We start from the raw sequence: 14,848 nt of genomic DNA, 5'->3' as shown, positions 1-14,848 counted from the left end.
TTGGTTCCTGGCTCTGGCACTAGTGTGCTGAGTCACCTTAGGCAAGTCATTTGACCTCTCTATTTCCTCATTTGAGGAGCAGCTACTCACCGAGTAACAACACAGGTGAATAGCTGCGAGGAATGGTGGGAGCTCAGAGGTCGGGGGGGCTGAAACACCCCAGCCAGCTGACTGTGGCTTTCAGCTGAAAGAGGCTGCCCCGCGCTCCAGCTGATCGGCAGCTTCTCCTCTGCGCCTGCCCACGTGGAGCTTGGTGCACCCTGGCTGAGCACCATGGCCAGCTGGCCAGGCAGCCACTTCTCTTCCCTCCAGCCCGGCTGCCCTGCGCTCAGCCCAGGGAGGCTGCGTCTAGCTCCGGCTGTGCTGGAGCAAGCTTCCAGGGCTAAGCGCAGGGCAGCCAGGTGAGAGCGAAGAGAAGCGGCTTCCTGGACAGCTGCCCATGGCGCTCAGCCAGGGTGCACCAAGCTCCACATGGGCAGGCGCAGAGGGGAAGCTGCCCGATCAGCTGGAGCATGGTTCAGCCTCCTCCGGGCTGAAGGCCACAGCCAGCTGGCCAGGCGGCTTCTTCTCTGCACCAGCCCACGTGGAGCGTGGTGCACCCTGGCTGAGCACCACTTCCAAATGTTGAAAAACCTCTTCCAAATGTTGGAAAAAACTTTTTTAAAAAGGAGCAGTATAAGGATTGGGGATAGCAAGTGATGGAGAGGAGGAGAATAGAGAGGGTGGGGCTTCAAGGTAGGGGCGGAGCTACAAGGAAGGGGCGGGGCGGTAGATCTTGGCTTGGTCTGTCATTTAAAAAGTGATCTTGGGTGTAAAAAGGTTGGAGACCACTGAACTAGAGGGATTCTGGTCTGTATATTCATGGCTATTTTGGCAAAATTCTGTCTGTGTCCCGAGGGTCCTGTGCTTCTAGGCAGTTATGATATGTCTCAGAGGCTCACTGTGACCCTCCACATGGCTTCTTATCTTTTCTGGAGGACAGAGTTACAGCTTAATGAAACTTTCTCATCATTGGCAAAAACTATTTCCCTAGGAGGGTGGGGAAGCACTGGGATGGGTTCCGTTTTAGTTCCAGCTTGACAGAGCCCTGGCTGGGATGATTGAGTTGGGGTTGGTCCTGCTTTGGGCAAGGGGTTGGACTCGATGCCTCCTGAGGTCTCTGCCCGCCCTTGGATTCCATGAAAATTGCTTTTGTAGTGAGCCAGCCGTTCTCAGTCCTTATTCAAGCCCAGATTGACAGTGTTGGGTTCACAAATGAATGGCAGCTCTGCCGGTTCTCTTTTAAATCCCTTAGGGTACGTCTGCACTAGCTCGTTAGTTCGAGCTAGGTAGGGTAATGAGGGCAAGCGGAGTTGCAAATGAAGCCCGGGATTTAAATATCTTGGGCTTCATTTGCATGTTCCCGGGCGCCACCACTTTTAAATCCCCCTTAGTCCGAACTCAGTGCCCGCGGCTACACACGGCATGGAGTAGGTAGTTCGAATTAAAGATCTTAATTCGAACTACCGTTACTCCTTGTGACTGGGGAGCGCTAGCCTGGTTGCAGCTGTCGACCTCTGGCCCAAGCCAGGGAGCTCTGATCCCAGCAGCAGCTGGGGAGCTCCGTCCCCAGCTGTGGAACTCTGCCCGCATTCTGGCTCCAGCGATCAGGGAACTCCAGCCCCAGAGGCAGCCAAGGAGCTCTGGCCTAGGCCTTAGCCTCGGAGCTCCTGCCCCATCCCTCTGCCAGGCAGTTGCGGAGCTCTGCCCTGTCTGTGCAGATCTGGCCATGGTGCCCTGGGTGGCTGAGGTAGAAGCAGAGGCAGGCTGGAGCCCTGGCCATGAGAGGAGGGACCTTCCCTGGTCTGGGAGATCCCCTCATTTCCCATTCAGGTCCTGAGGGTGCTGCACCAGCAAGGTCCAACCTGTACATGTTTTTGTCTGTTACTGTTCCTGATGTCTGATTTGTGTCCATCAGTCCTTTTGCATAGAGACTGTACGGTCTGGCCGACGTACATGGCAGAGGAGCATTACTGGCAATAGATGCCATAGATCACGTTACCAAACATGCAGGCGAATGGGCCCCTGATGGTATGGCTGATGTTAGGTCCTCTGACCATGTCGTTCGAGTAGATATGTGGGCAGAGTTGGCCACAAAAGCTTATGCCCAAATAAAGCTGCTAGTCTTTAAGGTGCCGCAAGACTTCTGGCTGAGCCATGGAGAATGTGGTACCCCAACGTCCCCTCTCCATTCATGCTGCTCCCCAGGTACAGTCCAAGACACAAATCTATTCCAATGTGGTGAACTACCAGTGTGTCCCAAACGGTTCATTTGACAGTCCCAGCCCTTTTCTAAGAATGTGTTTGTAAGCATGGCAGTGTGACCTGCACCCCTGGGTCCGTGCACCTCATGTTCTCCTGCTCCAGTGTTTCGCCCACGTTCACTGTTGTGCCCAAGGCAGATGCAGGAGGATGCTGGTGCGGGGTACACCCTGCAACCTCTTGAAAGCAGCCTGGTGTTTTCTTACGGGTTTCTAGGGTCAGGCGCTCAGAGCACAGCCTCGGCAATCATCTCTGGCTTCCTCCAGCAACTCAGGAAGGTTTCAAATGCCAGGAGGCCTCTTGGTGTTTCGCTCAGCTTGTCTGGGCACTTGGCCATGCCCCTAGCTGGGGCTGAGACCTGTGGGACCCACTTGAGTGCAGTCACCTCTTTTTCAGCGTAGATGCCCTCAGAGCATGTCCCTTGTTCCTGTCGGATGCTTCTGCGGTGACTCACTGAATCTGGGAATTGTTGCTTCCTTCCACCTAAACTTGGCTGCTTCCCTGTGTGGCATCTGAATTGTGTCTGACTCTCCAGGCCCTTTGGAATCTCTACAGCCCTTCTAGGCAGCCCCTGGGGAGCTGGGGGAAGCATCCGGGACCAATTCTTCCTGTGCCAAGTTACCTGGCAACAACATTTTAGCAGGGGGGAGGGGACTACAAGGCCTGCTGCACTTTTGAACTTAGAGCGCTGAGCGGATGGGGCTGGACAGCTCCATCCACAGGGAGGGCGCCCAGCGGGCAGCCTGTGAAATTGACCAGAAGCTATTAATAGGCCACAGAAGAATGCAGTGGAAGGGGGAGGGTGACAGAGCCAGTGGGGAGCAAGAGAATTAAATGAGGAGAAAAAGTGCAATGGGGAGAGTGCGAGGGACAGTGATGGAATGTGGGAGACAAAGGGAGGGTAACGGAGTGGGGCAGACACTGGAACAGAAAGAGATCAGCGAGCTAGACAGACAGGGCATCAGATTTACTGTTTTCCTGCAGTTTGTGCAGCCAAGGGGGGAAGTGAATGTAGAATGGGTGTAAAATATTACAAACCCCAGAGTGGCAGCATTCCCACAGGACAGCAGGGAATTCGGCCCACGATTTCATTTCTTGCACCTTTGTCTTTCTCTGCACTCATAAATATTTACCTAATTTCACATGCAGAGCTGATATCTAGTGGCTGCAGAGAGGGTAGTAGAGGGAACCAGCAGGATTCAGCTGGAAGGTCTCATGTTGCACTTTTGCACGGTTACCCTCGCACTGATTCAGCTCTCCTGGTGCTAGCATCGCCAGGACACTGGTGTTCTAGGGGCTCTGTCTAACCCCTCTCAAAGCCCATTGCGATGACCTAGTGGGGGACACACGGAGGTGCTGCGTGCTGTGGTCCGAGACCAAAGGCGGGGAAAGTGCTGACAGTTCCCAGTGGCAGTGGGCCCACACATATCTGCCTCTGGGATGAGAGACACCGTGGGGAACAGCAGCTGCTTCCCACTTAGAGCTGCATCTTAAGTAGTCTGCAGAGACCCTCTCCTAGTGCTTGTGTGAGGTCACAGGCTCCCTAGACAGCAAGGCCCCTGGGAAGAAGGACAGTTCCCATCCCACAGAGAGGACGGGGGCCGATATCAGTGGCTTCTTCTCAGCCTAGACAACCCCACTGAGTCCCCAGCGTGTCCCTACCTAACTGCACTTGGGCGCGGCCTTTGGCATCAGTGAGGAGACCACGGGGCCGTGGATCTTGGCAGCCAGTGCATCCGTGCCCCACCTCATAGAAAGGCCTGGGGATGTGAACCATCAGGAGCAAGACCTTCCCCCTCCTGGCTCTGTAGACACACAGAAGGGGGGGGGGTGCCGTTGCGGCTTGGCACAATGCAGCTCCCTTTGCAGGAGGTGGCTTTAAATCCGCCCTGACTCCTGCAGCCCAAAGGGCCCAGTGCAGCATCCGGCAGCCCACCAGCAAGGCATGCTTAAAATCGCTCTCCATGAAGAGCAGATAAATGGGTCTTAAAATAGCTTTGTGTAATTGGAGCACAGGGGTGCCAACAGTCTCCACGGGCCCCAGGCACGTGGCCAGGGTGCTTCCCCCCACTTTTGGGACTGCACTGGCCCCAACTCTCCTACCCCCCCTTAGTGAGGGAGGGGGGCTGAATTCTCCCCCCAGTCATATGGGGACATTGCTGGCTGTTCCCCTTCATCAGGGAGTGAGGGGGAAGTGCCCAGTTTGCTGCATCCCTCACTCTGGCTGGGGAGCGCAGGGGTAGATGAACGTTTTCAGTTTAGAAAAGAGGAGACTGAAGGGGGATATGATAGAGGTCTATAAAATCATGAGTGGTGTGGAGAGGGCTGATAAAGAAAAGTTATTTATTAGTTCCCATAATAGAAGAACTAGAGGACACCAAATGAAATTAATGGGTAGCAGGTTTAAAACTAATAAAAGAAAGTTCTTCTTCACACAGCGTGTTGTCAACCTGTGGCACTCCTTGCCAGAGGAGGCGGTGAAGGCTAGGACTATAATAGAGTTTAAAGAGAAGCTGGATAAATTCATGGAGGTTAGGTCCATAAAAGGCTATTAGCCAGGGGATAAAATGGTGTCCTTGGCCTCTGTTTGTCAGAGGCTGGAGAGGGATGGCAGGAGACAAATCGCTTGATCATTGTCTTCGGTCAACCCTCTCTGGGGTACCTGGTGCTGGCCACTGTCGGTAGACAGGATACTGGGCTAGATGGACCTTTGGTCTGACCCAGTACGGCCGTTCTTATGTTCTTATGTTCTTAACATGCCCCAGCCGGGGTACATGCACCCCTCTCCCTGTGTGCCCACTAGAGCTACAGCAGCTATGGAGAGGTGCCTCTCACCTGGCCCCAAACTACTGTGATGAGACAGGGCTGGGGTTGTCCTCTCTCCCTGGTCAGCCTACGCACTGACCCCCTCCTCTCCAGTCCTGCCCCAGAGCAATGAGTCAAGGAAAGCCTGGACATTTGCATTTTATTTTCCAAAACCCAAAAATTAATTGAGTTAAGGACCTGAAAAATGCTGGGTAAATCTTCCAGTACATCAGTAAATAATCTTAATCATAGCAGCCCCCTAGTCAGTTGCCTTTGGCTTCTGTTTCATTAGTGTGATTTCTCAAGCCGGGGTCAGCCTCTTTTCATTGGGATCGGTGCAAAGCATGAACTCAGGAAAATGTTGGCTGCTTCTTACTAGGCAGACTTCTGGGTCGCCCTCCAGCATCAGGCGCTGCACCTCAGGCATGCGGGTGGCTTCCTAACTGCCATTCAAAGCAACAGTACAACAGAGATCTTGGTAGTTTAGCAGAAAATGGCTGTGTGCTGGCCTCCTCCCTCTCCCAGTACACACCAGGGATGCATCGCTGTACCTCAGCCTAGCACTGCTTGTAAGGGTCCCGCAGAGCAAGATAGGGCAGTGCAACTGGCCAGGAGTCGCTGGGCCAGTACTCCAGCTCTGGTTCATAGGCAGGTATCTCGTAGCGAGAATCAAAGTAGATGAACAAGGGGCAGCAGTAGAGGAGAGCGATGGATATCAGTACATGCCTGGCAAAAGAACAAACGGGGGGAGGTGAAAAGCAGGTAGCAGCACCAAAGCCAGTTTGTCTTGCTCTCTGCAGTCACGGAACACTAGAACTGGAAGGGACCTCGAGAGATTATCAAGTCCAGCCCCCTGCCCTTACGGCAGGACCAAGCACCATCTAGAATTCTAGATCATCCCTGATCTTAAACATGGCATGATTTTCCGAAAATGCTTTCAATGGAAAAGTTTTCAGTTAAAAGCATTTTCGGAAAAGCACGTCTAGATTGGCAGGATGCTTTTCCGCAAAAGTACTTTTTGCAGAAAAGCGTCCGTGGCCAATCTAGACGCGGTTTTCTGCAAAAAAGTCCTGATCGCCTTTTTCATGATCGGGGCTTTTTTGCGGAAAACAGTACTATGCTGTCTACACTGGCCCTTTTGCACTAAAGTATTTCGGAAAAAGACTTTTGCCCGAATGGGAGCAGCATAGTATTTCTGGAAAAGCACTGATGATTTCACATGAGATCGTCAGTGCTTTTCCGGAAATTCAAGTGGCCAGTGTAGACAGCTGGCAAGTTTTTCCACAAAAGCAGATGATTTTGCGGAAAAACTTGCCAGTCTAGACACAGCCCTCCAGTGATGGAGATTCCACAACCTCCCCAGGCCATTTATTCCAGTGCTTAACCATCCTGACAGGAAGTTTTTCCCAATGTCCAACCTAAACCTCCCTTGCTACAATTTAAGCCTTTTGTTTCTTGTTCCATTATCAGAGGCCAGGGAAAAAAATTCTCCCTCCTCCTTGTAACACCCTTTTAGGTACTTGAAAACTGCTATCCTGTCCCCTCTCAGGCTACGTCTAAACTGCAGTGCTTTTCCGGGATACCAGAGGTATCCTGGAAAAGCAATGCCACATCCAACGAACGCATCCGCTTTTCCAAAATAAATTTCAAAAAATTGGACGTGCTCTTTTGCCATCCCTATAAACCTCATCCTATGAGGAAGAAGGGATGTGTTGAAAGAGCAGGTTTTTCCAAAATCTGGCACTGTGTAAATGCACCAAATTTCGGAAAAGCAGAAAAAGATACACAAATTGTGAACCACAATTTCCATATCTCTTTCCGACTTACCTTTGTAGTCTAGACAGCCTCAGTCTTCTCTTTTCCGGACTAAACAAACCCAATTCTTTCAGTTTTCCCTCATTGAACCATGTCAATTCCATTGAATTGGCATTTTTCCTTCAGAAAAATGTCCACCAATTCCAGAAGTGAAGGTTGAGAGTGGGATTTTCAGAGCAGACTAAGGGTGTGTCTAGACTACATGCCTCCTTCGACGGAGGCATGTAGATTAGCCAGATCGGAAGAGGGAAATGAAGCCGCGATTAAAATAATCGCGGCTTCATTTAAATTTAAATGGCTGCCCCGATCTGCCGATCAGCTGTTTGTCGGCAGATCGGGGGAGTCTGGACGCGATGCCCCGACAAAGAAGCCTTTCTTCATCGACACAGGTAAGCCTCGTGAAACCAGGTTTACCTGTGCCGATGAAGAAAGGCTTCTTTGTTGGCGCATCGCGTCCAGACTCCCCCGATCTGCCGACAAACAGCTGATCGGCAGATCGGGGCAGCCATTTAAATTTAAATGAAGCCGCGATTATTTTAATCGCGGCTTCATTTCCCTCTTCCGATCTGGCTAATCTACATGCCTCCGTCGAAGGAGGCATGTAGTCTAGACACACCCTAAGGGAGTTAGGGACACAAGTCCAGTGGGATGTAGAGACCTGATGCCCTTAGGTTCCTTTGGAAATCCCAGCCAAACAGAATTAAAAAATGAAGATGAATATGAAGTAAGGGAATATTTGTCAACCCTAGCAGATATGCTACCACAGAGTTTTTCATCTCCCCTCTCCCCATTCCAGAGCTTTCTGATTTCCTGTTCCCACAGGCTGTCTCTGGCTATTCCATTCTGAAACCACTATGACGGTTTCCCCCCTGGTGGAACAACTAACTCCCATAGCGATTTCTCCACTGAGTCAAAGCAGCCACTCTTACCAGAAGCTGTGAAGGTAACAGAAGTTAAGCCTCTGCCAAAATCCGCAGAACCACTTGTCGCTTATCCAGCAGCTTATGGCTAGTACCCACCACATGACCATGAACGCAGCTGTGCGGTGGGCACGAGGGTTACTGCACCTGGGAGGCAGGAGTGGGGGAGAGACGGCTTTCTTGAGATTCAGAGAACATTGCCCTTTTGGTGTAAGATGCATTTTAAAAAGCAAGAGTTAGATTTAATTTGCCAGCCCTAATATATCAGAGCAGGACTTAGAATCATAGAACACTAGCACTGGAACGGACCTCGAGAGGTCGAGTCCAGTCCCCTGCCCTCATGTCAGGACCCAGTACCTAGACCATCCCTGCTAGATAGCTATCTAACCTGCCCTTAAATATATCCGGAGATGGAGAGTCCACAACCTTCTTAGACAATTCATTCTAGTGTTTAACCACCTTGACAGGCGGAAAGTTTTTCCTAATGTCCAACCTAAACCTCCCTTGCTGCAGTTTAGACCCATTGCTTGTCTGCTTCCCCTTGGAAATGGACAAGCCACTTTCTCCTGCTGTTCCAATCCAAGCACTCTAGGCTTGGCAGGTCACAACCTTTGGGCTTGCCCGTATCAGTGATTAAAGTAAAAAAAAAAGTTTGAGACCCTGCATGTAATTGCTTGGGCACCAGCCCCTTTTTCATTACACATTAAGCACTACTGCTGTGTTTGGTGATGATCAAATGTGCAGGAAATGAAAGACCTTCAGGTGGCATTTAAAAAGAGCTCAAGGGAGTTAGGCACCTCTCTCCAGTTAGACTGATTCTGGCTCCTAGCTCCGTTTGGCTCTGTGGAAAATACTAGTCTCCATCCCCAGAACAAGCACAACATGGGGAGTGGCAGAGCAAACTTCTGCACTGCAGTCAGAAGGTGCAGCTGAAGCATGGACAGGCATATTCAGGCTACCTTTGGTCTGTCTAGAACTAGATCAAAGGTGGCTCAGGCATGCTGCTGTGAGATCCCTGTGTAGCTGCCCTGTACTGATGGGAGAGAGCTCTCTGGCGACATAAACCACCTCCTACATGCGTGATAGCTCTGTCTGTGGGAGAGTGTCTCCTGCCAGCATAGCGCTGTCCACACTAGAGGTGTAAAATCCTGTTAAATAGGTCAAGTTTAACTGGTTAACCGATTAAATGGGTGGGCAAGTGGGGGCCACTCCAGCCCCTGTGAATATCCCCTATGGGTGGGTTTCAATCATTTACTGTTTCCTGTTACAGGGATTTAAAGTCGATTTCAATATCTAGTTGCTTTTCATTTTGTGATTTGCATTGTGGGACGAGGAAAGTGCTTTTTTTTAAAAAAAATTTTGCACTTAAATGGCTGATAGGATTTTTAGTGCAAGTTTTTATAAAGTATTCCCCATGTGGCAGACTCTGAAATGTGAAATCTGTGGTCAGTGCAGAATATGTGAAAAGAATGGGTCTGAATAGGGACAGGGAATGGCTCGCTCATTACAATAAGTAATTTTCCACTTTAGGTATCCTCACCACCTTATCCACATGCACCTGGATTGAATTAGCTCTGATGTAACTTTCCCATCTCTGTATCCCTAGTATCTGTTTCTTAAACTTCATACATCTGATGAAGTGAGCTGCAACTCACGAAAGCTTATGCCATAATAATAGTTTTTATGGTGCCACTAGACCCCTTGTTGTTTTCATGTGAAATGAGGGGGTTTAATGGAATGTCTTTTGCAACTTTATCATCACTGGGTACTAGTCAGTGCCCACTGTCATATGGTAACTTGATGCTTGGCTGACTTCCCAAATCACTCGCATGGTAAATAAACGAGTACCAGTTTCTAAATACTGTAAACTGAGTCAAGGCATTTGCTTCATTTTAAATCATTTGATAAATGAGTTGTTGCTAATTCTGCTGACTTGGCTCTAAACTAGAACATTGTTGCATTGCAGGTTTTTACATATTTGATTGTCTAAACTTCAGGTTTGCAAAGCTCTTTGCACAGACATGGTATAACCCTGGACACCTTCACTTCTAGTAATTTCAACCATGATTTGGGGTCCTCACAGAATGTAGGTGAGGTCCCAGGTTTGATTTTCGGTTTAATTTCACCATTGTCCACAGGTGTGCTATTCAATACTAGAAATCAGAGTGAGGCCCAAAGAAAATAAGCAAGAGAAATCTGAAGGGACCGACGTGCGTGTATACAAAGTGTCTGTGTACTTGCATGGTGTCTTGTGTGGCAATATTGGGGCTGTGGTGTAGGGCCTGTTTATGCACACACATGTGAGGATGTTTTACATGCACATGCACTTTTGCATGTGTGTGCTGGCGTGTGTATGCTAAGCATGTGGGTGTGTGTGCACTTGTGTGTTTTTGTGTGTGTATATTTGTGTGTATGCATGTGCTTTGCCTGTGTGCATGTAGCTGTGTATTTCTTTGTGCATGTGGGTCTGCTTTCCCCTGCAGCCAGGAACATGCAGTAAGACTGCAAACAAATTTCCCTGCAAAGGACACCCACACCTTACTTTTTCAGCTCCTGGCAGGTTAAGTACAGGAAGTGGAGGGAGATGCTGTTGAGGAGATAAGCGTTGAAGGCCGGTTTGATGAATGACATCAGGGTGCAAGCGACAGTGGCGATGCCAACCAGCCAGACAAACTGAGTCCTAATGAGAAAGGGGAGTTGGAGAAATAGGGGTTGGTAACTGGGAGGTTGAGCAGCTGAAATCCTCCCTTCGGGCTGCTGGGATAGCATGGCCAGCCGACTCCTGGCTGTACCCAGACGATGCCAGCCTGCTGGAGTGACCGGTCCCCTAGCACAGTCCCATGGTCTGTGCCCCCCTCCTCTCCCCCCGCCCCCCGAGGCCTTTTCGCTCTCAGAAACGCCCGGCCATGAGGTTTGTGTCTGAACAGGCCCCTGAGACGTGTCCCAAAGACCCAAACGCCCTTGCTGGCTCAGCTCTCTGCATGCCTCCACAGAGCCCACCCAGCAGCCGAGGCGAACTCTGCGCCCGGCTCCTGCCTTTCACCGTCTCACAGTCCCCTGGCCTGGAGCCCACAGTCTGCTGTAGCCACCTGCAGAGGCCCCAGAGCTGTGCCTGGCAGAGGGCAGGGCTCAGCTGCCGGCCTGAGACAGCAATGGAGCCATGCCCAGGAGGAGGCCAAGAACCGAGTCTCCCCAGAATGCGGTGACTGAGGGAGAGGGCATTTCCCAAAAGGTGCCGTGATAGTATGAAGAAGTGGCCTGCACCGCCGGCTCCTGCTGGGTGGGCATTGCAGCACGCAGGGCCTGAGAGGCAGGGCTGGGGCAGAGGAGTTTTGTGTGTGTCAAGGCTCTGAAGGACTGAGCCCAGTGGCAGAAGCTCCATCGCTACTGACAGCCCCGGATTGCTGCTGCAGACCCACTCAGCCCTGGCAGAACAACAAGTGCACCCTAGCGAGAGGACACATTCTCATGCAAATCCCTTGCAAGTCCCTCCCCCGCCTGCCAGTCGCAGTGAACTCCTGATGACCTCTCCCTTGGCAAACTCCATGTGCCACCAAGCCCAGCCCGCACGTGGTGGAAGGGGGCAGAGTGACTCTCCCTAGACCCTGCCCCTGGAGCCAGCACCGTGAGGCTGCCCGAAGGCCCCCGGGTGCATTGATGGGTTTTATTGCCACTTGTTTGCCATTTGCTTATTACCACCGGGCAGCAATAGCACAAGTCTGACTTGGAAATGCCCAGCACAGTGGAGCCCACCAGTCCTGGGCAAAAACCGAATAAATTGCAGTCAGCAAAATGCTTGTCCCCTGGGAGTGAACACGGACATTCACAGGGCTCTGCTGGGGCTGGCTTGGATTTCCTCCCTCTCTGCTCTACGGACGGTTGGCGCCTGTCGCATTTTCACCCAGGCAGTCAGTCCAGTTTGGGGCTTCTGTGTCTGGGTGCCATTTAGGTGCTTGATTTTCAGGGACCTGCCTCCACATGGCATTTGAACCAGAAATCCAGTGACCATGGAGTCATTGAGCCCACGCCAGACCCTGCTCAGCCAGGGCTGCCTCCGACCTGCAGACAGGCTCCGGGAGACAATCCAGCGAGCGACAGGAGGAAGGAAGGAAGAGAGTAAGCACTGGGGGCGAGTTGACGCAAGGGCAGGGTCTGGGGAAAGAGGTGGGGCAGGCGGTGGGACCTCAGAGACCTGGTGGCTACCAGCTATTAGAAAGGTGGAAGTGGTTGCTCTATTCAGAGACCCTTTCTCACTTGCTGCAGCAGGATCACCTATGTACACACTGACTCCAGCCGATGGCCCTGAGACTTTGGGAGCAGCCCCAGGAAAGCCTCATAAAACCTGAGGCTCAGGCAAAAAGCCTGTGATGGGTCCCTGTCTGTCTCGTGTGGTTTTGCTCTTGTGTATACCAAGCTGCAGCTCTGCCCCTGCATCCCACAGTGCAACCATCTGGGCATGCATGGGACTGCAGGGACAGCGTCAGGGAGATCACAGCCATCCAGAAATGAGCCAGAGCAAGAAGTGCTACAGGGGAAGCATTAGCAACCTGTGTATTGAGGTTGTTTGCTGCTGCCCCTTGTAAATATTTTTCCAACCCTGTTTTACTGTCAGAGCTTTTGCATTGCTATGTTCTGAAGGGATGGTCCTGGGGCAGCCTTTTGCTGTCCCCACAAAAATCCAGCCAGATTTGGCTGAGTTATAAGCTGCTGAAAATCACTATTTACTTGTGCCCAGTTGAGCCATAGTGTCCAACCAGTTCTGAAGCAGTCGCCACTATTGGCAACTAGCCACACTCAACTAGCCAAATAGCCACATGTGGCTAGTAGCTTGCGTGTTGGGCACCACAGCTGTCGAGCTTCTCATTTGTTGCTCAAAACGTCTGAACAGTCCGTCTGCACTGAGCATGCTCCCCAGAATCTCCCTACATAACGTGGAAGCAGATACCCAGAAATGAAGCCCCACATGGGACAGGGCACAAGCAATTGGCACGTCCCCATTGTCCTCATTTTCCTTCCATGAAAATCCCCTGGCTGCGGCGTAGTGGGCGGGGCACTCACCTCTTACCGAGGTCGCCCTCGCTTTAAGTCCAAGATACGCTCCAAAGCACTTGGGCTTACAGCAAAGCAGCTTGAAGCGGGGAATTTTCCCCCCACGGCTGACTTCTACTTGCACAAATTGGACTTAAGAGCGGGGAATGGGAGGACTTAGCACGTCGGTTCCTCCAAGCATCAGCAACCTAAGTGTGGAACGGGTGTACCTCAGAGCGACTTATAGCGGGGGCGCCCTGGACCCCAGGCTCCCCAGCAGAACATGTTGGTGCAAGAGCTCTTAAAAATGGTTGGGAAAATCTGCATGAAGGGAAGCCTTAGGCAACCTCAGCAGAGCAGCTGCTAGCCGTTGGGGGATTGCACAGGGCTGGATCTGTGGTCTCCCACTTGGCAAACCCAGGTCTGCTCCACTCATTCCCCTTGGGGTCTTGCCAAATCAATGTATTTGAAATTCTCCATGCTTAGCCTCCTGGTTAGCTTTGCAGGGAGAGCCCGCTGCCGCAAGATGAGTTCTTGGACGGCGGGGGAATCCCCTGGTGGGGCCACTAACTGAGCTTTTGCCTGTGAACTGGGAGGTTTCTGGTTCCCAGTACAAGGGATAGGAACCTCTAGGGTAGGGGTGGGCAAAATGTGACCCGCTGGCTGGATCCGGTCTACCAAGCCACCAGATTCGGCCCATGGGAGCCTCAGCCAGGCTCCCTGCCTGACCTGCCCCACAGGCTGCTCAGAGCAGCTCTCTGAACACAGGCAAGCTCAAAGGGGGATGGGGAAGGGAGAGGCCTTGTGTGCTGCCCCCACCCTCAGCACAATCTCTCAGCTCACACTGGCCAGTTTCCTGCACTCGTGTCCCAGGTCACAACCTGCTCAGACTCTGAACTCCTTCCTGCACCCCTCCTCCAGGTCAGAACCCTCCCCTGCACCCAGACCCCCTCCCCGACCCCACACCCTCTCCTGCACCCCTGTCCCTTAGCCCAAGCGTCCTTCTGCACTCCGTCTCCATCCCAGACCCCGCACCACCCACTGGTATCATGGAAGAGCGCAGCCCTCAACCACTGTCCAAATTCTTGGAGCGCCCCACACAGCAAAAGTTATTGCCCCAGCCCTGCTGTAGGGCATCTCCTCTCAGACAAGTCTCAGTGGCCCAGCCCTCCCCAAGGGAATCTGCAGCCTTGCGCCCCACCCAGGTCGTACCTGTCCTTGATGAAGCCCGGGAAGTGACATTTTGGGAACCAGAAGGTGTACGTCAAGGCGAGGGTCCAGAGGATGGACAGCTCGTCCAGCAGCTGTCCCACGTAGCTCAGGGTCACGTGATAGTACGTAGAGAAAATACCTGCAACGAGTGAGGCTGGTGCTGTTTGTCACCTGCCTCCTCCCAGCTCAGTGCTCTGTCCAAGAGGCAACCCACTGCAATTCCTGTCTCGGGGACCCCACCGTTCCGCTCTGTGCCACCAGCCCCTTGGGGCCTGTGTTGTACTTCTCCTCCCTGCCTTTTGGTCCTGCGCTCAGCTGCTCCCCGTCTGACCCCAATGGACACTGCAGGGTTGGCCGGTTGTAATGGAGACTGCGGTCCAGCCCCACGTTTGCAGTGAGGGAGAAGTGGGTGGGATTGCCTTGGGAGGTGATAAGAGCTCTCCTGGTCATGCTGGGTCCCCTGTTGGGGGTCTGGTGTATCCCTGAGCCTGGACATGAGCCAGAACTCAGCTGGGCCCAATTCCCATTTCTACTCAGGCCCCTTTACACTGCTTCTGTCCAGCCTTCAAATGTGCCCCCTCCCTAGGATCAGGCTTGTCCAGTGGGCCGGAGGTGGGGAGGTTTCCATGCCAGACGGCACACGCTCCTCTTCAGTTTCCAGATACACCCACAGCCCCTTTGGCACCCTGCCAGCCGCTGTGAGTCTGCCGAGAGAATTCCTCCTGCGCCGTGCGAATGGCTGGGGGCTGGGTGGCCATGACACATGC

General features: G+C 52.3%; 1 protein-coding gene across 1 annotated transcript in view; it reads right to left on the bottom strand.

Annotated features, from left to right (window-relative positions):
- Positions 1-1,024: 1,024 nt before the first annotated feature.
- ACER1 (alkaline ceramidase 1) overlaps positions 1,025-14,848 on the bottom strand; it is a 34,404-nt gene continuing 20,580 nt past the window's right edge. Inside the window, exons 3-6 of the mRNA XM_006125535.5 lie at positions 14,082-14,220; positions 10,384-10,521; positions 7,851-7,988; positions 1,025-5,832 (exon numbers count right to left, since the gene is read on the bottom strand). Of these exons, the coding sequence (XP_006125597.2) occupies positions 5,664-5,832; positions 7,851-7,988; positions 10,384-10,521; positions 14,082-14,220 (584 nt within the window). The 3' untranslated portion in view covers positions 1,025-5,663. The remainder of the gene's footprint in view (positions 5,833-7,850; positions 7,989-10,383; positions 10,522-14,081; positions 14,221-14,848) is intronic.

Source organism: Pelodiscus sinensis, chromosome 32 (genome assembly GCF_052426305.1).
Source record: "Pelodiscus sinensis isolate ZL-2025 chromosome 32, ASM5242630v1, whole genome shotgun sequence".
In the NCBI taxonomy this organism is placed as follows: Eukaryota; Metazoa; Chordata; order Testudines; family Trionychidae; genus Pelodiscus; species Pelodiscus sinensis.
This window is presented reverse-complemented; position numbering and strand designations above follow the sequence as displayed.